The sequence below is a fragment of the Aquila chrysaetos genome, chromosome 18, assembly GCF_900496995.4.
Source record: "Aquila chrysaetos chrysaetos chromosome 18, bAquChr1.4, whole genome shotgun sequence".
In the NCBI taxonomy this organism is placed as follows: Eukaryota; Metazoa; Chordata; class Aves; order Accipitriformes; family Accipitridae; genus Aquila; species Aquila chrysaetos.
The window spans coordinates 19,316,189-19,342,152 of record NC_044021.1 but is presented as its reverse complement, the minus strand read 5'-3'; the positions used below and the strand labels follow the sequence as shown (position 1 = coordinate 19,342,152).

At 39.4% G+C, this 25,964-nt stretch overlaps 1 protein-coding gene across 1 annotated transcript in view; it reads right to left on the bottom strand.

Moving 5' to 3' along the window:
- PHACTR1 (phosphatase and actin regulator 1) overlaps window positions 1–25,964 on the bottom strand; it is a 312,826-nt gene that overhangs the window by 76,144 nt on the left and 210,718 nt on the right. The window contains exon 6 of the mRNA XM_030041742.2: window positions 2,536–2,616. Within this exon, the coding sequence (XP_029897602.1) occupies window positions 2,536–2,616 (81 nt within the window). The remainder of the gene's footprint in view (window positions 1–2,535; window positions 2,617–25,964) is intronic.

The following is a 25,964-nucleotide window of genomic DNA, read 5'->3' as shown; positions in this document are numbered from 1 at the left end:
GACTGCAGTGACTCTCCCATGTGTGAACACTGTGACTTATGTGCTCTGCTAACTTTCACCTGCGGGATGACACAAAGTCCTCTGAAAAGCCAGCAAATAGGTCAGGGTGTCATTTTAAACAACAGGCAAACAAACTAGCTAATCTGTTTTTTATTCAACATGAAAGATATGACAAAACCAACACTAAGCACACTGCAAGCTCCAGAATTTTTGTTCTTGGGTCAGTCTATCGATACAAGTTTCCTTTGACCTGTATGGACTTTTTTAAGAAAGAAAAATGCAAAATAACTCACAGGCCGGTTCTATCTGCTTTGTCCACCTCTTAGGAAAGGGAGACAAAGAGATTTAACATTATGGCTACACGTATTGTCTGCACAAGATGCCTCTTGGCATGGAAGGTGCTACCATCATCAAATAAAGGCTTCTGCTATGAAGTGCTAAAGTCTGCTGTGTTTTCTTAAGGATTAGAGATTACCTAACAGGAATTACAAGGAAAATGTTGCTTCCACTTAAGGTTCACAGTGAGATATAATATCCATTATTAGAATTACTCTCAGATTATTACACCACTGAAGGAAATACTGCTTTTGCTCTACACATCTTGCCTTTCTCATACACTTCTCTCATCAAAGCTACTCGACCACTGCTACTATTCTTGTGTATTACCACTTTCTTCTCTGCCCTGCCTCTTTCTTTCGAGGAGGCATACCAATTCTTAGCTTCCTGTGTTTGCAACCAGCAGGAAATAATGTAGGATCCTGAATAAGAAGTCCGGCTGTTTTGCATTGTAGTTTCCCTTTTAGTGGCACCTGACAGTGAAGAAGTCTGATGTCTCTGCTTTTTGCACTGGAAATAGGAAGAAGCAGCATGTGTTTCATATAAGCTTTTTCTGATATGAAAAGGTGAAAAATGACTATAAAGAGGAATTAATTTCTTTTTTCAGATGAGGACCTCCAGACAGCTTAGCATCTGCTTCACAAGATGACATAGAAGATTACAAACTACAGCATTATTTGATGAACAGAGAAAGCTGTAGCGCTTTGGTAGCGACGCAGGGGGAACCTCCCCAAGTTTCAACGTGGAAAGCAGGGTCAGACTGCACAGAAAAGATTTTTCCTGGGGATGCCTTTAGGTGTATGTAGGGGTGGGTCAGAAAGCAGCTAATTGTGGGATGTGTGGCAGGGATGAAGGAGGCCACACCACGGACAGAGGTGTGACTGAAGGCTGACTTCTGAGCTGGCCAGGACACTGAACGGGGAGCTACCCCCTGGCCATCCCTGGACTGCAACACACTTGGTGTGACAGCCTGGACCATGGGTCGCTGGCTGCAGGGATGCCTGCCTCATGGCTGTGTATCTGATCTGAGTCACACTCCAAAATGTGGACAACCCAAAGCAGTGAGAAGGGCAAACCTTTTGCCAGGAGTTGTTTCTACCCTGAAGTTGCATCTAGGATGACTTCCAAGCCAACAGGTCATAATGAGAGCATAGGCAGTGTTAGATCTAAAGGATTAGAAGCATCTAAAATACGTAACAGGTAAAAACTGTAAAATTTAATAACAAGCAGCATATTTCTTTGGTTTTGCAATGTTGGTTTTTTTTTTTCCCCACTTAAAAATAAACAGTTCAAGTTAGTAAATTTTTAAATTCCTAATAAACTAGACTAAAAAAGTAGGTAGTAGATGTAAATGCTCCAGACTTTATGAAGTAGGCCCTACTCCTAATATCTGTAAAAGTTTACAACTTCTATTGACTTCTAATAGGTTTTGTACTGGTATTGTCAAAGACTTTCAGACTTTGAATTAATGAGGCTTTAAAGCATATGCATAAGTTCTATTGAAATTAAGATGGAACTTTGGCATGTCTTTATACAATTCGCTGAATTCATTCCCTTAGTTATTGACAAGGGAAGCAGCAAAATAAATAAAAGCTGCAGTTAAAGATTGACACATATGTAATAGATGTCAAATATGTGTTGCATTACCAGAGTAAAAGAATGGTGTTTGTAAAACAATGGCGTTTTGCATAACTAATACATTACCAACTCAACAAATTAATTATCCTGAAGAAGGAATTATTATTATTATTATGTCTTCTGAGCTGTTTCAAAGGAATGTGCACTGTGCTGTGCTCATCAGGATCCAAAACCTTTAAACGTTACCTTTTTCCACAATAGTTAATCCTGGAGTGACTCAGCCAGACAATGATAACACATCCAGGCACGGACCCGCTCCATCTACCCGCAGTCTGGATGCATCGCTGTTTTGCAGCAAGTAACTACTGCCCATTCCTGTGATTTGTATTTCTGCTGCTTTACATTTCTGATTAGTTTTCAGCATTTTTGCTAGGTAACTACCACATGTATCCAATGGAGAGGGCCAGCCCACAGTGAAATCAAAAGAGATGTTTGGAGACCTTATTCTGCACAGTTCTGCAATTTAGGACTGTATTCCCAGTTCTTAGTGTTACAATAATGTAATATCTGGCCATAAAACTATAGGGGATGTCAATTTAATGTTGTGAAAAGAACACTTACCTTTATCAAAAATTTCTTTCAGCACTCCTCGTTTTATAAGCTCCTCTCTGCTTTGCCTCATTGATATTTTTCTTTCCAAAGCTGTAAGCAAAGGAGAAGGGTCAATATAAATAGAAAAAAGGGAAATGACCATTTTAAAAGGCTCTATGCCTTTTAAGGCATTTAAAAAAATGCTTTTTCTCCTCTTCAAGTCAGTGGCAAATTAGCATCTCAAAATAAAGGCTACTGACAGTCCAGAGAATCTGCCTGCTGCTATAGCATGGCCATTATTGACAGAAATGGCTGTAGACTGACCGGTTTGAGGGCATGTCTGCACTCCCATTGCTTAATTTTGACACACAACCCAGGCATTTCTGTGGAGAACTAGAGACAGCAATGAAAGAAAAAAGCAATTAGTGCAGAAGCCAGAGAGGGAAAGGCAAGAAAGGAGGCAACATGAAGGATCACACCAATGAAAGACGTGGCCATGGACTGTCCCCAGGCCACGGAAGACGACTGGCACCTCTGCTGCCTGGAAGGCGAGGCTTGTTTGCTACTACTTCCAGTGAGAGCAGATCAAGGCATTTGGGACAGTGCAAAAAAAGCTGTTTAATGGAGCCTTCTCCTCCCTGGAGGGGGGTTTTCCCCAAAAAAGGTGTAAATGAGGGAAACTGCATGAGAGCCACTGCAATTTACACCAGGTCTGAAGAGCCCAAGTCCTGTATTGGCTGCTTGGAGACTGTGGTCACTGGGGCAGCAAAACAACAGATAGAAATTTCATGTTTGTTTAGTTCAGCAGTAATTAAAACAATGTCCAATTAACCAAAACACCACAAAGGACGTGCATTCAGGCAAAGAGCTGAAAGCCAGCAAGCAAGGGGCTCAAGAAGTGATGTGCAGGAGTGGCTGCGACTGTGTGTGCTCTGCGACAAACAAGCCTGTGCCTGCCAAAAAAGAGGCACAGTCAAGGGTGAATCGCTTTTGCCATATGCTCCCCTATCAGACCCAGCACAGATGCACACACATATAAATGAACTGGGACTTAGCATCTCCAGTCTGTCCAAGGCAGATTTAAAGCAAAAGAGGCTTCGAAACCCTCTCTCCGTACCTGAAAACATGAGGGTGTAACCTTTTCTGGCCCTGCTGCATGTTGGCTGTTCCCGCAGAGGCCGATATACTTGGTGAATTAGCTATGTTTATACTGCTGCACTGCACTCATTGCAACTTATTTGCTGTCAGATACTTATGGCTTAGTATGAACAAGGCCAGCTCTGCTTCACTCTTTTCCATAGGATAAATTTAGGTTTCCCCATTTTTTAAATCAGTTTTGAACATGTACTCTTCAGGACAAAGGTGGCCAGTAGGTACAGTCAGTAGCTAATAAAAACCCTGGTCTCCCCTGAACACATCCTCTGAACTTCAGCATCAATCAGAATTAATGACAGGTCCCTTTGCTGAGGCACAAGACCCCATACACATTAGCCAGCCACATGGTACAGTATTATTTTGGAGGCTGCTACCATAACAGCCACAGAATTTTCCAGAGTGCCTTAGCCCCATTTGAAGAAGTGCTTTAGGCACCTCACTGATGTTCAATGAAACTTCGATTTCTAAGTTTCTAATAATGCTTTTGAAAAGAAATATCCAACAATCAGACTCTGGAGTCACGTTGCAGACTGCTCCCCAAGCCGCCTTTTCCCTGCACTGAAGGGGCCTTGCTCTGGTACAGCATTTAAAGCTTTTTCCTCTTCCTCCTTAAGAAGAGCTGCTCCTCCAAAAAAAGCCAAAACAAGCTACAGCTAACTCTGGAGCTTTGTCCCACCAAAGAAATTGTTAAAACCCTGACTGACTTTAAAAAGCAATTTGGCAGCACCCAACACCTTTTCCAACAGGTCTGAGAAAGTGTAATTTTATGTTAGCGTAAGCAGTGAACAGCACCCAGTCTGTCCCAGCTTGTTCTTCAGTGGGAAATCAAGTTGGGTGAAACAGCAGCAAAGCAGCTGTTTCTGCATATAGACAACAGCACTGCTCACAAAACAAAGACACTGCTATTTCTGTACTTTACCATAAATAGCTAAGTAACAGATACACATTTTACATACAAATTCACTGGCACCCACCTGGGTTCACCATCTCACCCTCCTGCCTAGTCAACAGCTGGCTATGCAAGGTAACAGCACTACTACCGACTTCACGGCTAGAAAGTCCCACCTCATTATTAAAGTTGTGGTAAGAAACACGGTAATTTTGTGGGTTGGAGTTAAGGCTTCTGGGGGATCAAGTGCTAAATAGGACTAGCAGGACATTCTGAAGAAGCGCGCAGGAGCACCTCTCCCAAAACAGTTGCTGGGGAAGACACTCAAGTATTGACCAAGACTTCTCAAAGTCATGGGCTATTTTTGCAGTCTAGCAGAATTTCAAAGACAGAATATATATATTTGGAAGACTGTATTTACATAGGCTTTTCAGATACTCCCTTCTAGTTGTAATCTGCTTCTGCTCAAGAATGAAAAAACCCCACAACCCTCCAGTTTGAAGCTCAGACTATAACAATTTTTTCAGTTTCTAAATCCTTTCTAAGTAGGTACAGGACTTAAAGTATTAATTATTTTCCTACTAAGCCAGTTTAATTAATAAGATATTTAGAGGAAGGGCATGCTGGGCTAAGAGCAGCGCTGAATGATAATAACAGATGTTATAGTAAAACTATGGAACATGCTGCCTTCCTTTAATAGAAATCTTCCTCCCAAACAAGTCTCGTACGTTTAAGTGCATGAACTACTATGCTACTGCTGGATCAGATGCAAGAAAATCACAGGCGCTTAGATGCAGAACTCATTAGGATCTAACAGCCTGAACAATGAAATGTTTTACTCGGCCTGGATTTCTCTGGCAAAGATTGCCAGTTCTTTTACGAAGGATTTTCTTTTCAAGCAGAAAGCTGATACAAAATAAATTCATTCACTCTCCACTGAGAAGGGATCCATTCACAGCAGAGGATAAATAAAAACCTCTGAATTAATCCTTGATTCATGAGAACCTTGTAAATTCTGTGATGGGGAAAAATTAAATATAATTAATATTTAACAAAAGATGTATTACTTCATTGGCAATTTTCCTTGGTGATTAACCTCATTTTTTTCATTTGTACAGTCTTCCAGGAGATTAGAAAGAAGCATTAAGCCCTCTTTATGGGGTCTACTTATGCCAGAAACTGGTTATCTTAACAAATTCATCCATTCTCCAAGAAAGTCTCAGTTACTAGTTTATAGAAATGAGCGTATGTATATTTTATGGTGTACGCTTACAGATTTTGCCAGTGTGCTCTGCAGTACACTGTTTCTTTTAAGCTCTGATGAAGAAACAGTGGGAAACGTTTTTATTAATATTTCTGAGCTGGTGTTTTTGAACTCGTCCCTCAGGAGCAGCACCTCTCCACTGTTCAAGCTGAGCTTTATCTCTGTGGCAGACCCATTAAGATCAGTAAAGCCTTGACAAGGTCAGGAGTATTTCCTGCCCCTCCTTTCTGGAAATAGAGTACAGTTTTGTTTTTATTCCTTTAATAAGCTGTTGTGCTCTGTGATGGCAGTGATTGTGGGCTGCTCCTCCAGCTGAGAAGGTGAAGCTCGCCACTGCCTCTGTGCCAAGCGCTTCTGCTGCTCCATTAACCAGCCAAAGAGGCGTTTACGTAGTCAGGATGTGTAACCTTTCTGTCCCTCCCATCCTTCCCTCCAAGACAAAAACATCTCAGATGAACTCTTCCAACCTGCATCTATATGAGAATAAACTGGCCTCCTTTGCATAACTTGTCATGTTGCTGCTTAAACCAAGGGGCGGACTAAATAAACAAGTCCTGCCCTTTCTTCTTATCTGACAACCGAAACTAAACCCCAGCCTGTGCTAGCCAGTTGAATCTTAACCTTGCTTTTATATGAGGTTGCCCTTGGCCTTTATCTTAAAAAGCACTGGGGGTTGTTTGGCATGAATTCCTCCTTTCAAATGCCACTATAATTTTCATGATGATTTTAGGAAGCAAAGGTCATTACAGCAACGGAGCTTAGAGCAGAATTATATTTGGATTCAATAGGCAGAAATTTGCTTTGCTAATAATTCAGATCTGAATAATTAGAAACAAGTAAACCAATTGCTTTGCACAGTGTTAAGACAAACAACCATCAATATTTCCTTCAGACTTGAAAGGAAGGAGAGATTTTTCAGATGTGACGGATTGTGTATCAAACCATGTTACATCATCTTGAAATTCTTCCAACTATGTAGACTTTCTTGATAATCAAATGGAGCAGGATTCATCTGATACAAATTTTTAGTGTGGCCTTTTGCCTCAGAGTTGGCCTCCTTATATATTAAGAGCAAGTCTCAGGCATGATTGAGCTCAACCTAATGTAACCATCTAAACCAGGCTGAACTGCACTTTGGAAGTGCCTGATAGTCTTTACTGACGGTAAAGGAAGCTAAGGGTGAGTAGCTGAGATAAAGATGCATAAAATTAGGGCTGCAACCACTCCTGAAATCAAAATTGACTGAAGAGGGTAGTTTTAAGAAAAGAAACGCTGCTGCAGATGAAGTCTTGGATGGAGCTGAGGAAAATGTAAATGTGTCAGCTCACACAGAGCTCCATTAATTTTGGGACTGTTTCAACAGCTGTGGCATGACACCCAGCATTGCTGTTGTGAGCTTGAGGTTTGACCAATGCCAAAACACAGCTTGGTTGAAATAACTGGTTTGCTTTGCTCAGTGCTAAATATGAATTTTGCTTGGCCTCAAACACCCATAAATCTCCTGAAGCCTGAGGGAAGAAAAAATATTCCAACAGGTTTCTGAATCTTTGAGAATTAAAGTTCCTTACAGAAGTTTGGGGTCTCTCTCATCTCAGCCTGGGTTTTCCTGTGACGGTACCATCTACAAAACCTGAGACAGATTACTACCTAGAAAGGATTAGGAGCCCCTTTTTGTCTGTGATGTCCGCCTGTGACATTTCTTGTTCTGACTGTAGCCTAGCACTCCTGTTCTATGAGATTACAAATCAAGTGAACATCAGTGGGGGGAAGATGTGTGGGTATCAAAAATTAAGCTTGATTAAAAAAAATAAATTATAAATACCTCTCCAAATCAGGTGTCACTACAGTAGTTGACCAAATAAATCCCTTTCAGTACATGAATCGTTTGGAAAACTTCTGTGGCATGTACAAGACAGACTAACAAAACAGGAACAAAACCCAGCATTGACGCCACACTGGAAGAATAACTCAAAACACTCTAGAAGCAAACCAGTATCATTATTATAATTATAGAGGTGGAAAAGTGAGGTACAGACAACTTGAAACAACTTGGCTTGTCACCTGCTAGATCAGTAGCAAAGCATTAACAGCAACTGTTCTGTGGCCAGCGGTGAACACACTAGGCTAGGAAATGATCCTCTAGACTTAAAATTTGTTAATCTATAATTAAGACAAATCAAATAGGAAAAAGAGGCCAAAATGAAAAAAACCCCAAACCACTAAACTCTTATTAATTTTATTTTATTTCCAGTCTTGCAAGTAACACTGGATTTATTTTAGATTATGACTACTTAAAACACAGAGAAGATGATATTAGGGCATCTTGCTTCTACTCAAATTCGGATCAGCTCAAGACACCAGTCCATCTCTGGTTAGAAGTGCTGGACTAGAAGCCTGGTAAATCTTCATTTGCAACATGCAAGCCTTTGAAATTACACAGTAAAAATATACACATTCCTTTGAGAATGCAAGATCAAACCTAAGACCCCTAGTTACTAACCAGAAGAGTTTAGGAGGTGTAACAGTTGCCACACCTGGTAACCACAGATAAAAATTCAATTCTCTCTTCCTTACTGATGGTGAAAGAAAGTAAAACTGGGAAGAAGCTGAAATCAGCCTTAAGAAAACTCTAGATTTATACTGATAATTACTACACGTAAACTGCCAGAGGACAGACTTGGAAGGAAAATGGATGCAAAGTTAAATCTGTAAACAGAGAATTCCAGGAGCTAGTCAATATACTGCAAACCACATTAAGCGAAGAAGATCACAATACAGTAACACAACTCAGAAATGCAGCATACAACCAAGAATTCAGCAAACATGAGGAAAGGCAGAGAAATTAAATCTGAACAACTCTACCATAATTAACAGAAGGAACTGAACTAAAGAAATCAGAAATCTAATCCAAGAGCAGATGGACTGTAATTTTTTCATATAGGACTGAAAAAAAAACCAAAAAAAAAAACCCCAATCAAAGAAGCTGCCTTCCTAGGGAAAGAACTAAATTTCAAGCTAGATCCAAGGAAACCCAACATAACGGATTTCACAGGTCAAGCAGAGCAAGCCTGGCAGAAGATGAATACATGAAAACAGGAGATAAAACAAGAAATTCAACAAATATAACAAAAGGTGTTTGAAAAAAATCTAAGAAAATGGAAGTGAAAAGAAGACAAGACTGTAGACACCCTTAAGAAAAATGTTACCACCCTCAACTGCCCAGCTAATAAACAGCAAACCAGAACTCCGCTGTGTCAATGAACTGTGATAGTCTATCAATAGTATTTTGGAAAGACTTGCATTTTCATCCCCTTTCTACATAATTGCTTTTCTTGTCACCCTTGAGAAGTATTGTACAGCAAGTTAGGGAGAAATTCAGAAAGCTGAGCAGTATATTGAAAAAATGAAGAAAATACATTCCTCCTGTTCTTCCCTCTGAACTGCTGCACAGCGTTTTCATGAATTCCTAGGTAATACTAGGTCAAGAACTGGAAAGCTGAGCCACCAACAGGTATGGCTTTCCACAACTTAATGAAAAATGAGGCTCTGTAGCTTAATTAAAGAAATTTGCAACAAGGTAACATAGCATATCTTAGAGTACACCTGCTCTGCAATTACAGTGTGATTGCAGCACAGAAAGCCGTACCCTGGGCATTCTGAGTATCTATAATTTGGGCATCAAAAACAGTAATGAGGGGGTGGTACTGACTTATTTGAAGGCTTTCATTGAAGTAAGAAACCTGGCAGGCTAGAACAGCCTGTGCTGAAGTCCATACTGCTACCAGCACCCTAAGTAGCTATAGCTAGATTAAAGATAAATTGAGCATAGCTATTACCACCACAGTTCTTACTGCAATGAAGCTATGTCCCAAGTGCCAGCAGAAGGGAGCTGATGCAATCCTTCTCATAGGAGATCCATTCATGTTTTCACATGGCCCACCAGCAGATGAAATGATGGTTCCTCCTACAGGCTTCTGTGTTACAACATGCAGAAGTTGTAGCATCAAAGAAACAGTAAGAATATGGGTTCTACCCATCAAGCCTTGGCAACCAGATGAGTGATGCCATCTGAAAGATATATGTAGGAACATCAGCAGCAGCTGTACATCCCAAAGAATGGTTGCTTTTTACAAGTGACTCAACTTGCTTTAGGCACCTCGAAGTCTCAGATTTCTGTATGTACAACAAACAACAACTATATTAAAAGCAAATTAGCAAAGAGCTGGGTGAGATATCTGCAGTGTGTTTCCCTTACCCTGAGAAGATGGTACCCAGACAGATGATACTGCAGTAGGGATCTGCAGTGTCATCTGTAATGTCAGAAATGTCTGTTTGCAATATTCTGCTGCACAATAGTTCAAGGGACCTTCCTCAAAGCAAAAACCAAAGCACCAGCATGGTGGGCATTGCTAGAATAAGATAATGACTCCTGCAACTCTCTGCAGCTGAACAGAATTCTCTCCAGAACAGAGTTTACACATGGGATATAAATAACCAGGCAAGCTGCTGCTTTTGGATTTGCTCCTCATCAGACAACACATCCAGATAGCAAAATACAGAGCACCGTTTACAGAAACAAGTCTAGCAGATGTCAGGAAACCGGATTCTCCAGTGTAACTTGGAGGGTGAAGGAGTCAGTTTTCCTGGGACAGAAAAAAGAGGGGAAAATATCAAGGCAGAACCAAAACAGTGGCAGGCTGATGATAAGAAGGGAGGAGGAACACTTGGACAGACCACCAGGAGATGACAACCAAACTACTAGCCAGTATTTGGGCCCCTTGTTTGCCAGCTGGGAGGATCACCCTGCTGATAGAAGAGAGACCTGTACTCAGTAAGACAAGCAGCACAACTCTTTCTATAGCAACAGCCAACTGTTTGTTTTACAGCTTAAGTTTACGTTACAGCTGTAACTTTACAAACATATGTTGCCTGGTACCCAAAGGCAGACAGACGTGTAAAAACAGTGCTTTACTGCTAATGAAATCTTATTTTGGCTACAGTGAAGAAAGCTTGATCTGCCGGATGGTTCTATTTCACCAGAGCGGGATTTGGGATAGTTAAAAAAATACCCGCACATTACCCAAAGTGTGTATTTACACAAACAACACTGTTGTAGTAAATTACAGTTTAGGAAACAGTTCTTCCACTTATACTGAAATAATTAGTACACAGCAGCCTCCCAAATAGACACACAAAACAGATGGATAGTTGTGTATCTGTGTCCACATGTACACATATTTAAAATAAATGTTAGCAAGCATAGCTTGCAACTGAGAAATACCTATTTAAATCTCAAGTTGGCTTAGCACCTTTTTGCAAGAGAAGCTATTAAGATTTCAAATACTTCTTGGAAACTATCACTACTTTTCTACACCCAGAAAACGTCAATTAAGCACAGGCAAATTAAAAATGCATTTATTAGTGGAATGAACTGGCATCAACCCTTCAACACAGACCTCTGTTAGGAGCCAAACAGGAAATCATTCATTTAATACTTGATTATAGAAATGACTGAATCACAAAGCAACAGACACTTCCTCCAAAATAAGAAGATTCCTGAATTGCAGCTGTCACATCATCCAGCAATTATCTTTGGATGATATTTCCAGCTTGTGCAATGGCACTAGCTGGTTGGTACATAATAGACTTAATGCTGAAAAACCCCCAAAGTGTCTTTAACACCATTGTCTTATCACCCAAAATAGTGCAGTCTACTTTCTGGTTTGGAAGCTGATAACAGTTCAAGCTACAGTAAAGCCACGTGCAATTTCAGTATGTTTTACACATTTGAAGTCTTCATTTGATTTTTTGCTTTTTTTTTCTGAAAAGATAACTCTCCTAGATGGAGGGAAACTTTCCACTAAGCATGGCAGTCCTCTGGAATCAGACCAAAGACCAAAAAAAAAAAAAAAAAAAAAAAAAAAGAGACTGGGATTTCAGTTACTGTAACATGAATGCAGAATAGCTTCATGAGAATTTGGCATGCAACATCGTTCTTCGTAGTATGAATTATCCCATTATTTCAACAGGAGATATTTAAAAAAAAAAATCCACCAATGACAAAATAGTTTTATGTTCCTCTCCAGCAAGTGCTGAAGTTATCTGAGAAAATAAGGCGTTTTTACACTTAGTATTATGTGTTATCTTAGTGCTTTTTTTGTGTGCAAAAACATACGTTATAATGCTTGTCCGGGATGGGGAGACAGAGTTGAAGATGCCAAACACCTTTAGACAATAACAGTTTTTGAACTGAAGTACTGATTTAAGAAGCAAATTTGGAAAATAATAGGCAAGAAGGACAGTGAAGTGAAGGAGATATGGTAATAGCCTAGACATCTCTTACAGTGTAAACCCATTATGAATGTAGATAATATTGTATAAAATAAAGGTATAATGGCAGTCTGATATCTCAGTATTCCAGTGTAAGTGTCACTACTGTCCAGAACTTCATAAAGTTTATCTGTTAAATGTGTAGAAAACCAAAAAGAAAATTGGTAGATTCATAGATGATCTAAGGTTAAAAGCAATGGTCCAGAAGGATAAAGGCCATGGTAAACAAGACAAATATTTTTCACAGCACTGCTAATCCTGAAGAGCTTCAGCAGAATTGCAGAGTGAAACTCTTTTTTTACAAGGAGCCGTGGAAGTCTTTCTAAGTGAAGTGTCACTTGGAGAACTTTTTAAGGAAATCAATAAAATGAAGAGTAGTAAACTGCCAAGACCAGGCAGTTTTCTTCCCAGAGTTCTTCAGGAAATCAAATACGAACTGGCAAGCGTGGCATATAACCTAGATAAGATAGAAAAGTGGGAGGTGGCAAATAGAAGGTTGCTGTTTTTCAGAGTCCAAAAGTCACCTGGGAATTACAGACCAGTAAGCCTGGTTTCCACACTGCCAGTATAGGAACAGCTATATAGAATAGAGCTAGAAATAAGAGACCTAGAGCAGAACAGAGATGGGAGAAGAATCATCCTGGGTTTGAGGTGGGAAGTTCATGGAAGTCAATGAATGAAGATACTCTGTTCCATGTTAGTGCCTTCAGAGTTCCAAAACTCCTACGTTAAGGTCATTGAAACAATTAAAATTGCATGAGATAACAGTGAGCATCCTCCAGTAGATTAATAACATGTAGAAAGCAAGGAGGAATGCCCCATACATAAAACAGAGGGATGTGGTACGACCTGCTGTCTTCTTCACAAAGACACGTTCTAGGAAGGCTGGCAGTAGGGAGATGACAAAATTTGCCGATTGCAGTCAAAACTAAGGCTGAGTGTAAAGAGCTACAAAAGATCTTATGATACTAAATGATGTGTGATGAAATTCAACATTGATAAAGAGCAAAAAAGACATTTGGGAAAAGGCAGCCCTAACTATACACACTTAATAACAGCTAAATTAGTCATTCCCACTCAGAAGACAGCGCTTGGAAACTCTACGGAGAATTCTCTGAAAACATCATCTTAATGCTTGGGGAAGTAAAAAAGGAAACAGAATTATTATGAAATAAATACAGCACCTTTGTGCTACTGTACTAGTCTGCAGCTAATTCAAGTCTGGTTATCTATCTCCAAAAAGATACAGCAGAACTAAAAATGTTATGGAAAAATGGAAGAAGAATGATTAAAGGGATGGAGTATCTTGTACAGGAGTAAAGAGTAATAGTGAAACTATTTTTTTTGTCATCTCTTCTTTTATACCAAGGTTCTGGTCTCCTGATATTCACAAAAAATACACTGTAACTGTCACCTAGGCTGTGCTTGCATTAACCAGATAGTTCCCTTGAAGGAAAATCAAGGCACAAAACAGGATAGCCAACATCAGTACACATATTCTACATACCATCTGGTGGGAGCTGCACCAGACAGGGCTCCCTCAGCCTGGCATAGCCCTTCAAAGCATACCCACAGCTCTTGCACTCTTCTGAACCCAGAGATGAGGGTATTTTCATGCCAGAGGGGCTTTTGCCTTCTGAATGTATGAGGTAGTCTTTGGCAGCAGTGTGAGCTGCTCTCATGCAGTGTGGTCATGACCCATTGCTCCAGATCTGGGGCCATAACAACATGGAGAGACACGAGTCAGTCTGCATCACCTGCCCTCAGGACCACGGGCCATGCTAGAGCAAACACCGATACAGCAAACTACAGAACAGAAGTCTTCACCCTGCAAAACATGCAACTGACGGGGAATACAACAGAGGTCTATAACACCATGAATGGTCATTCACTCATAAAATGCAAGAAATAAAGAGCACCCAACAAAACGATAAGGGTGCATCTGGAAAAAAAAGGTGCTTTTGTATACAATGTCTTTTTTTCATTGTGGAATTAACTGCAAGAGATATCCGTTAAGGCCAAAAGTGTAACTGGGTTCAAATGACACAAAGCAATGGAGGATAAATCCACACATGGCTTCGTAATTTGGATGCAGCTTTTGGCTTATGAATTTCTGAGTGCTGCAATCTGATTTGTTATGTGAGGGGACAGACAAATACATACTTACCCTGCTTCTTGCATATGGTTTTACTAAACAGAACTGTTGACTGCAAGAAAAGATACTGGGCTACATGGACTTCAGTTTGATCTATGTCTGTCCTTGAGTGTATTTATCTTTAAAGGACATGTTTAATGAATCAGGAGAAAACACCCTCGATCCCAACACACAAAACTATACACTTTATTCAATTATCTAATTGTTGGGAAATGTGCAAAGGCATCTAATTTGCCTTTGAAAGGAACTTGAATTTTATCTCCTTACCATGCATGTCAGGGGATTTTTCTTGCGTGATTAAATCAGACCTGTTAAGTAATACAGAGTTCAACATACTGGCATCTAGAATTACGAAAATGGGTTCAGGTTTCATAGCCTGTGTAATGCTGGTTGCAAAAGTAGCTTACTAGCTAGTGTGGCATGCAGGCTTAGAACCCTTTTCAGCATGGGCTTCAGGATTTTTCATTCATTAAGTCCAGAGAAAGCTAAGATTCCCCCCACCCCCCCCCCTTACTTTTTTTTCTTTCAGATCTAGGAAGTACAAGAGTGTGTGCTGTATTTCATGTTGGACAAATCTTAACTATTATTGATTGCTTTCTGACACTGCAGTACGTGAAGTGCCAATGGAATGTGAACCTGAAATCTGAAATTCTGCCCAGTGTTGGGTAATGACCTGACTGTAGATGGTTTTTTAATAAAGAGAATAAAGTCGAGCTGTTCTGCAGATTTTGACTAATGCTTCACAAAAGAACCACAGAGAGGCTGCAAATCACTGCTCCATGGACAATTACCAGTTTGATAAAAGTTGACACTACCTTGAAATATTTTCCTGAAGATTATCAAAATGCCACTATGTTGTTATAAATACATTAATTAAAATATTAAGGAAGTAGCTTCAAAATTCAGATATAAGTGAAGAAATAATACAATTTAATGATTAACTCTACCTAAATATTCTTCTGTTCCAATTTCATCCTGGTCTTTTTTTACATCAATAAGATTTGGATGATTTATTTTTGTGAAAGTTCACTTATTTCTGTTGCATAATGGCAATAGATGTCAGTCTATTTCTGCCATCATAATTAGTTGCTGTGGAGATGGCTGAAATATCATGGATTATTATAATTGCAAATGAGGAATAAGCAGCAGGAAAAGATGACATTGATAATCTGCAAATATTGCAAGGTTCCTTGAAACTAGTTAACTACAAGATATTTGAATTTGCCACAGTAAAGAGCAGGCTTACACAGTATGGGGGTGGTGTACCTTTCAGATGAATACACTGAAGAAACACAACAGTTACATGTGATGGCATCTTAAATTTAGCCTAATGTTAAAGCAAAATTATCATACAACTCATGCATCTTATGATTTTGTTACATATAATTTTGCTTAAGGCATATAGAAAAGCCACTTACAGTATTCACCTTTATTACTATGACATAAAAAAAACCCATAGCAGTAGTACATAAAATCAGTAGGTGTTATCCTGAACTAATATCCTTTGGCAGATAAATGAAGGAGAAACAGGTGTTCAAGTATCGGCATGAAAAGTGGCTAGAATTACCCCCTTGACGTAGTTCTTAAAAAGGCAAGAATCAAACTGCATCTTTCACTGGAGACTAATGAACCTCTTGGAGGGAGGAAGGACAAAGCAGACAAAAATAAAATTCCTGATGTACTATTTTACAACAGAACTCCTTTGCATTATGTTGTATTTTGCTGTAGGGCCGGCTGGCACTCCAATCTGCACCTCAACTGTGTAATGAGAGCTGCATAACTGATTGTGTGTAATGATGCTGCCTTCATACAGCCACTGTGTGCACTTTCAAAATGACAGCATTATCAAATCTTTGCCTTTTCTGCCTCAGTAACATGAAGCAATTGGCCTGCATTAAAAAATTCCCCAAATTATGCTTTTATGAAGAAACAAACTTTTTAAAGCTTGACTGAGCTAAATACCGAGCTAAATACTCTCTTATGTATTGCCATTCAGAGCTAAGTTGCTGCATTCTGAAACGTGAAGGGAAAGTGAAAAGCATTAAGGGAAAGTGAGAAGCAGCTGTTCGTAAAACAAGATTTCTTCCCCTCTCTGAGCATAGCTGAGTGACTGATAGCAGAATTATATTCCCAAGATTTCCATGCCATTATCTGGATAGTTTTTTAACACCAAACAAGTATCCTGGCATCTTATTAAGATGATAATTTAGGTGGACTGACCTATGGATGGTAGAGCCTCAGAATACCGGTGGATTTATACTGATTGAGCAACCAAATACTCAGTGTTTTTAGTATCAACAAACCTTCTGAGTTCAAAGATACTGGAACGGAAAGATCTCGTTTGTCTGAAGACAAACTAGTACGCCCCATTCTGACCCACCCTGATGGTCAGAGAGGAGTTCACACCAGTGGCTTAACAAGGCAAAACCCCAAATACACTCACCTGCTGTCTTACCCATTTATTGTACCTTTTCAAGCCACTGTTGCTGATGTGGAAGCCTGATAATTAGGCTAATTTGATGTGAACCCTCTTGCTTTTAAACTGATTTCTTTGTATGTATTAAAGGGCTTTGCTTAGCAGGCAATTAAACAAATAAACATAAAACTGAAAATGCATCTGGTTTGGAAATTTTCTTCTCTATGTTCATCAAACCAGAGACTGCACATCTCCCATCCTCTCATAAAGGCTAGGCAGGATGTGCAGTGTCTACCTTTTACTTCTGCATGCTAAATAAAACCATGAGGCACAGCTGCATACTGCAGCATTACACATCAATACGGGTCTGAGGGATGCTCTAATAACACAGAAAGATCAAGATTTACTGAGAACTTTTTATACCTCCAATTCAATTAAAAATTATAGGCCTCCTACTGTTAAATATCAATAAATACTAGTACAGTTCTGTGTCCAGTTTGGGGCTCTCTGGCACCAGAAAGACACTAACTGGAGCAAGTCCAGCAGTGACTCACCATGACGGCTGAACATGATGTGCAAGAGGGGCCCAAGGGAGCTGGGTCTACTCAGCCTTGAAAAGCGAAGGCTGAGAAGAATCTGACAGCCGTCTGTCCCTACCTAGTGCAAGGGTATAGCAGGGGCAGAGCCAGCCTCTTCCTGGAGCTACATGGAGAATGGAGAAGAGGCAATGGACAAGTTGCAGCAAGGGAAATTCTGATCAGATACAAGCAAAATAACTCCTCACCCTAAGTGTAGTCAAACATTGGAACTCGTTTTCCAGAGTCTCTGTCTCTGTGCCTGGGAATATTTAAAAGTTGACTGGGAAACCTACAGTAACTCCAGAGATGGCCCTGCTTTCAGCAAAGGTTGGACCAGATATCCTCCAGATATTTTCCTGTCTGCATTAGTCCATGATTTCTGTTTAACAAAAGTTAAAAGTGCTGGAGCATGCAGGGACACACCACACTGATGGATCATGCTGATACCACTAACTGCTGCTGTATACATTATGACACCCAACAGGTTCCACTGCTTTTGCACTAAAATGGTAAATGCCTTAAAAGCCACACTGTTAACCTTACACTTCTTTGCTTACAAACAAAAGCATACCACTTCATCCCAACTGAGTTCAACTGAAGTTATGCTTCTTTTCGAGTTTGAGCCTTTCCTTGCACTGCAGTGATACTGCAGCACACCGTATACATCCTGAAGGCATCATATCACACATCCCTCTTGCCCTTTCAGCAGCCCTGTTGAACACAGTAGTGACAATCCAGTGGCACTCCATTTTATAAAAAAGTCCAAGTTGACAATCTTTAGAGCAGAATATGCGTCATGCTTAGAAATGAAAATATCTTTAATCCCCGTCATTGCAAATTTTAATTAAGCCAGGTTTAAGCCCAGTTCATGAGTATGAGACTTAAGCTACTATTGTAACAATAAATGAAGTCAAGCAGCAGAATAAGCAATTTGATGAGGGAGTTATGAAATCATTAGTGAAAGCTTTCAGACCAACACTGAGCTACACATGGTTTGAGTAACAAGTGCTTAGTATGGCTTGGGATAGGAAACAACTCCTTAAAGGAGCTTTAAGTTACCAGCTGGCTCCTGAATATGGATACCACTACTACTCCTCATTGATCTAATCTGTGAGGTGATACAGCTGTGTAATTTCCATGGACCCAGGTAGCAGTTTCCTGAATGTCTTTCTGCAGCGATGAAGGAGTAACACCTTCTGCACCAAAATCTCTTAGAATGGGTGAGACTTGGTACAGGCCTGATGCTGTAAATAGTTAATTGGGATCATGTCACTTAATTCTTATGTGTGAGCTATTTCTTTGTCATAAGAGACATCTTTCCTACAACAGCTGTATGGGCTTCTGCAGTGAGTTCTCCCCACACTGACTTCTCTTTTGAACTGCAGTTTTCCACTGGATTTGATTTGTGTATCAGTATATGCTTTCTTTAGTTTTTCTTTTTAACTAATTTGTGATATTATTTACCCCAGCAATTCTCACATCCACTACCATATAAAAACATATTTGCATTATGCAGCTGTACAATGCAGCTGCATTTTGACGTTAAGTCTCAGAATGGTGGTCACCGCCAATCTGAAAACCAATTGCTTCAGAAGCAATGGTCTAGATACTTCTAGGCCAATGGAGGTGACCGTATGTTGCAAGTCATGAACTCAGAAGTTTAGGCAACTCCTCCCAATTACAGATACTATAATTAATACAGCTGATAACTGACTGAGGTTAGAACTTAAAAGGAGAAGACTTCAGTCCCTCCTAAGATTTCAGGCATCCTTATGTGACTGGACAAGGAAATGGGACCAGGAAGTGCACAGACTTTCTAAACAGAAAACCACCACAGACATACATTATTTCAGCTTCTTTAAATGAAATGCAAAGGTTTGTTGGGCTTTAAGTTTAGGGAAAGGTTCAGAAAAATCTTTGTTTTAGTGGAAAGAGTATACCTGTTCATATTGTAAGCCATGTGGATTAACAGAAACTTACTATGAACTTGGGTCTCAGTCCTGGTATACTTCTTCAGATACCTCTGCCATTGACACCTATTGAAGCTTTGAAAGCTCAGAGTTCTGCAACGGCAGCTCCCTAGACTACATAAACTAACTATTTTTTTTTGTTCCCCAAAACTCTTCAGATATAATTGCAGTCTTTACGAAGTACTTTAAGAAAAAGCTCAAGAGCATCAGACTTTTAGGGAGTCTCTCTTGCCTTTGGGATGGGATTTATTTGCTGAACAGTAGCAAATGGTTGTCATATTTTTTCTTGTTTTGTTGTTTATTTAATAGGTACTGTCTGAAAAATAAATGAGATGTCAATGCTGTAGTATTTCTAAGCTTCGAAGGTGCTAGCTTGGTCAAACAGTCCAGACATGCCCATGAATACGGGCAGGATTTCCAGACTGCTTTGTGGTATCTGCCATAATAATAACCATGCATAATAATATGCATAATAATAACTACGCAAACTGACACCAACCACAGAAATATATGATTATTCCCGAAGCCAAGAAATAAAACAGTGCAGAATGAAACGTTACCAAAAAAAAAAAAATCCAGGGAAAAGTAGAAAATCAAAAAAAGATTTTTTTTTTTTTTTTTCCCTGGGATTCAGATGACATATTAGTTTTGAAGGCTGTATCTGAGAAAAAGCCAAGGGCTAAACACAGAGTGGCGGAGCTGAATGTATGAAAACCACTGAGCAGTTACAGGGTGGGTTCTTCTTGCAAGCATCTCTTGTGTAATGCTTAAGAAGTAAAACCCTGCAGGACTTAAAATCTGCTTAGCATTATCTTGAATATTTTGGAGCTCAAATAGCCTTTTATCTTGTCTTTTAGACATCAAGGGGGAGTCGGGCAGGTGTGACTGTTAAGTATCACTGTAGGAAAATATTCAGTCAGTATTATATACAGAGTGGAATGAGGCACATTCACAACAGGCTTACTGCCTTGGCAAGGAACAGAAGATAATTAAATAATTATGATTTTATATTTGCAGAAAATTATTTAATGACACTGTATTTATTTAGTCAATGGATAGATATGGACATGCCAGCTGGCTCTCCTCCATCTCAACATATTATAGTGAGTTCTGACTTTTTTTCAAGAGTAAAAATAAAGGCCCTATTTACGTAACTAATTACTACAATCACAGAACCAAATCCTGCACTCATTACCTTTTTAAATTTTAGATGAAATTTCACTAGAGTTCCTCTGCTTATTGCAGATATAAATCGATGCAGTAGGGTGCACATATTTTTGCATTACTTAAATTACTCTAAACAATAGTGTAAGTTGACAGTTCAAAAAGTAATTTAAAGGGGGACAATCTCTTTTTTTAAAAACAGTTACTGTTGCTTGCCCTATTTGATTTTTTTCTTGGTACATAAAAAGGCCTAAAAGATAGAGAGGTGATCAGTATTTCCATACTGTTGTTTTCATTTCATCTCAGAAATATCAGGTAAAGAAACGCTTGGTTATCTCCGGTTTTGTTAATGAACTTTTGAGGGATTGAAATTATATTTGTTGTGTAATGCTATTGGACTTTGTAAAACCATTCTCTTTCCCCAGTTAATCATACATGTTTAATTGATGCTACAAACTTTTGAACAGATTTGGTAAACATTTTTTACCACTCTGTTCTTGAGAGGACATAAGTTGAACTACTCAGGATAGTTGTCTTCCAGGGCAGATAAAATCTGCATTTTTAACACAGGAGAAAATGCAAATATAAATGCATAATAATCTCCATCTTCCTTGTAAATGTAAGAAAATGGAAACAGAAGTCCTCCTCCCATTGTAGGTCACTTTGACCCACGATCAGACACCAGAGCTCAAAGGAAAATCTACGATGCGTTTGATTTCCCACATTCTTTATAAAAAAGAGGCAATTTTTTTTCAAGTAACTTTGATTGTGTTCTGCTCTATCCCTTTATTTTGGCCTGGCATGCCGTAAGAAGAGCAATCACAGTAACACAAGTATTAGGTACAGGCTCTGACAACCAAATCAAACATTAACAAATCAATTGTCACATTAAAATTGCTTTTGGTATTACATCTTTCATCAGAAAGACAGTAACACATCCTGAGCCTACATAAACAGATTACTCAGCCACCCCTGAAGTGCAGCCAGTACTGGGGTGGGAAGCAGTAATTGTGATGTGCTAGCAACACAATACAGTGACTCTTGAGGGAATGCAAAAAAAAAAATCATCAACTGAAATTGCATGAGCAAAATATGAAAGGGGAAGGCTGAAAAAATGTCCAAGGTGGAACTTGATCCAAAGGCTAAGTTTTTCTTGTGAAAATTTCTAAGGTATCTTCACTGACCACAAGTAGTTGTTAATGCCTGCCTTCCTCTGAAACATAATCCTTAGCGGTATGAGTTCCCTTAGTGATGTAGTAAAGCTATAGTTTAAGTTTAGAGAATACAGTGGATCCTGTAGCCAATTAGTAACTCTTTCCACAGCTCTGCTGGTTTCCCTAAAAAGGATGTAAACCACAAGGGACAAACAAACATGAAGAACCTAACCTTCACTACGCAATAAGAGCAAAACCCAGATGCTCCTTCAGAGAAGCACAGACCCTGCATCATAATATTACTGTGTTGAAGTAGGTGACCATGCTCCTCTTCCCTATGGCTTGGCCTTGAACAAAACTGCTCTAGGACTGGGCATACACATCAACAACAGCTGCAAAGGAAATTTTCGTAGCAACTCTAATGACGTGCAAAGGTAAGTGCACAGAACAGATACCAGAAGTTGGGAAAAAAAGATGAATTCTGGCTTAGATATTTTTCAGAGCTTTCCAAAATAAAAACCGTATATGAATTTTCATGGAGAAAAGAGATGAGCTAAGCCTGTTTGGTGAAATCTTGATTACTTATGAATTTGCCCTTGATGGAATTCATTAGCTTACCATGTTTGCAAAGCAAATAGCCTGATAATGCAAGAAAGTTTTCCTAGCTTTTCCCAAAGTGAGTGTGCAAGAAAATATGATAGAATTCAGCTTTCTAGAAACTATGAATAAATAAATATGTAAATATGGGAATTTTCCTTCTGGCCAATTTTGCTAATAGCTGTATTTTGCTTTTTGCACTGCTATAGTCCCCTAAACATATCCTCATATTCACATGGAATTGTGTGCTGCAGTATTATTCAAAGTAATGAACGAAGACCACCACCATCAGTGGGTGGGTGTTCATTGACTGTGGACTACTGGTACCTCTCAAGTTTTTTTATAAAAGAGAAACAGGAGTCTGCTTATTTCACTGAAGTGACAAGGTGTGCAAAAAGAATATGAAAGAGTTGTTCACATCACATTAACTTAACCACAAAGCTATGGCGTAGGGCCAGCCTCCCTTATACCACCAACACTGGCAGCCTTTTAACCATGCTTCCTAGAGTGGAGAGGTGATGTTTTCCATTGTATCACAATAGTTTTGTGTTTTTTTTTTTTTTAGATATAATTCTTTAGATGTTTTGCTGAAAAATACTTCCTCAAGCCAGTTTTTATGAATACAATTAAATACTTCCTTTAAACTTTAAAATCCTGCAGCTTTGGAACCTGACAAGGGGATGAGTCTAGCTCAAAGGCTAATTGTATCCAAACAAAATTATCAAAAGCCATGCAAGCTAGCACCCTCTTACCAGGAGAGACAACCATACCAGGAAGAATGAATCATTGTTTCTTCTCTCTTTGCTGAATTTGTACTTTTTTTCAGGAAGATTTTCCTTTATCATTCTTTGATTCTTTTCCCCTCCTTCAGTCCCTGGAAATATGCAATAACTACACAGAGGGCAACTGGAGAAGAGGGGAGCCAATTGCTTTGCCAGGCTGATAAAGTAGGTGCTCGATTGCTTTTCTAAATCTAAGCTTGAGTACTCACTTTTTTCCCAGGCTCCCCAATTTTTGTAAAGTTTCATGAGGTTGTTTTGCTGAACTCATAAATTACAGCACAACCCAATTCTCTTACCCCACGAGGTGCTGTGCTGTAATTAATAAATCATTTGCATTTCAACAGCAGCTTCTGTCAAAGAAGATCAAAGAGCTCAAATATTAGAGTAGTGTCTTAACATCCCCTCTCTCTGGTACTATTCCTATTGGAAATCGAAGGCAAACTCCACATCTGTGCTTGGTGCTCAATCCGTGGATAAGGCTCCCACCCCACCCTCGGGCAGCTAATGCTGGAGGAAGGAGCACTGCTGCCCTTCTGCCCCATAGATCTGGTAGGACGGAGCATCACTGCCCTTCTGCCCATAGTTCTTGTAGCAATATGCAACAGGATCACTGTGCAATACGTTTGCCCCCCACACAAAGCACTCCATTGCTTAGAAAGTGGGAATACAACTCATATTTTTACAACTACCCCCAGCTGATAATTTAACTTTAGTTGTGACTCCCATAATTTCTGTGGATGAAGGAACTGATTGTACTGTTTGAGTGGTTACCATCATTATCTGGTTAACTTTGCTGGTTGTATCCATAAAGATGGCCAATAATTAAAAACGACAGTAGCACCCACACCTCCAGCAAAACTAGTTCAATACACAACCCAGAAACTTAGGGATTGCAAGATTAACTCTTTTGAAACGAAAGCATTGTTTCCTTTGAAATTAATCCAACTTTGGTAAGTAAAAATATCAGGATCACTCTGAAAATATTAAAAATGCCATCTCTAAATGTACAAGTAAAACACACAGCTTGCTGGGAAAACTGAAACATGATGGTTTTCACATGAATACTCATTTAAGGAAGGAAAATAAGCCTGTAACCTTAGTAAGTTCTGTTTCAGCTGGCTGAAAAGTACCATCTTTCCTACACCCTCTAACATTTGTGATGCCTCTGCTTTCTTCAGTAGAATTTAAATGAGGAACAAATGGTTTCAATATAAATAAATAAAATGTTTAAAATGTCTAAGAATCCTTTATGATCAAAGACAGTTGATTTAAAAATACCATAGCAAGCCTCTTTCTAATTAGAAATATTAACCTTTCTGCCTGGAAATAAGCACGCATATCATGGTGATTCCCTCAGACAGGTTTGTAATGAGAGGTTCAGTAAAGAGGAACCCAGTTTAAATGAGACAAGAGATAAGGTAGAGCGTTGTCCTAATACAAATTGCTTTGTCTTAAGATCGCATTGCTTTAATATAACATTTTTATTTAAAAAGACCATGTCACATATCTCTGCCTGAGTATGAATGCTCAGGGTAAACACTCCCACAATGCAATTTACTACTGGATTTAAGGAACTGAATAATGACAGATTTTATTAGCCCAGCGGAACAACCTTTACACAGGTTATCTGAACTCTGTTCAAGGACATTTTGCAAAGCGGTAGAAGGTCGAACTCCTTGAAGGCAACCTCCTTTTACTGGGAAGAAAGCATTGATTATTTCCTTGTCTGTAGGGGTATTGCTGGGGTGGTTCACTGAAATACTCCGTAGTGTTACAACCAAGTTCAACTGGACCACGATCCAAGTACACCAAGACAAAAATAACCAAGCCCAGCTTTCAACTGCCTTCACCTATGATTTTGTTCACTTAGAAACAGCAGAACTTGCTGATTATTAGATATAGCCCCTGGATTTACTTTAGTACCTATTAGTAAAAATATCTTAAACTTATTATCAACTTAAAACCCATTCTATCTTGAATTACTTTATTATTATCCTTCCTCATGGAGTCACACAGTTCACATCAACACAACTGTTGCAATCCCTCTATTCTGTTGAAATAAAAGAATTCAAGAAAGCAGAACGTTTTGAAATTCCAGAGAGAACATTTCCCAAAATCTTACCAAAACATCTCCAGGACAGAGGCATTTAAGGGCTCAGGAGCTTAGTTTCACATTGTAATTATAAATGGTATCTTTTAGTTAAACACCACAGTGTTTATTATCTTCTGGACTGAGCTCTGTAGGTCAGGACTCAACTTTGCAAAACGGGGAGAAGGCAGTGAAGAGAGCAAGAACAACTTCAAACTTCATCAGCCAGGTTGCACCTGTCCTAAGCAGCAAAGTTTGAAGACTACCTTTATACAAAGATGCTCCTTTTGCCTTCTCCCTGCTAGCTGGTGACTGCTAGAGCACATCTGTCCAGCTGTGTCCTCTTCTCTAGACATTTATGCTTTATGGGTGAGGAAGAAAGAAACAGCGTGAGCACCACCTGCCAGGAGGGAGGTCACAGATCTGATTTCTCTCTAGAGCTTCGTTGCAGTACAGACTCAGACAGGAAAGAAGTGGCTAAATCTTGCACAGTTGCGTTGGCAAAACAAATAAACCCTAATAATCTTCTCCATAGTCCATATCAGGAGTCTACTGCTAAGAAAGTGGAGATGAGGTCTGTCCCATACTCTCAAGGGTCTCAGAGAAGTAGTTGAAAGGTGAACAGTGTGGATTACAACAAAGCTCAGTAAAATACTCTTTACTCTCTTACTGGATCATGATAGCCTGGTACCCAGTGCAGACAGGGGAGCTGTAATTTTGAGTCTCCAACACTTGCACTGGGAATTTGCAGTTTGCAGCCCTGAAAAGGCTAATAAATTTGCTTATTAGCAACCTAACATCATCTACTGAGTAGGAATGCATTTCAACATAAAGCACGCTGCACAGGTGATCCCACCCATCAGGTTGAACGATCATGGATTTGATGACTTACTAGAAACACTACTAAACTTACGCA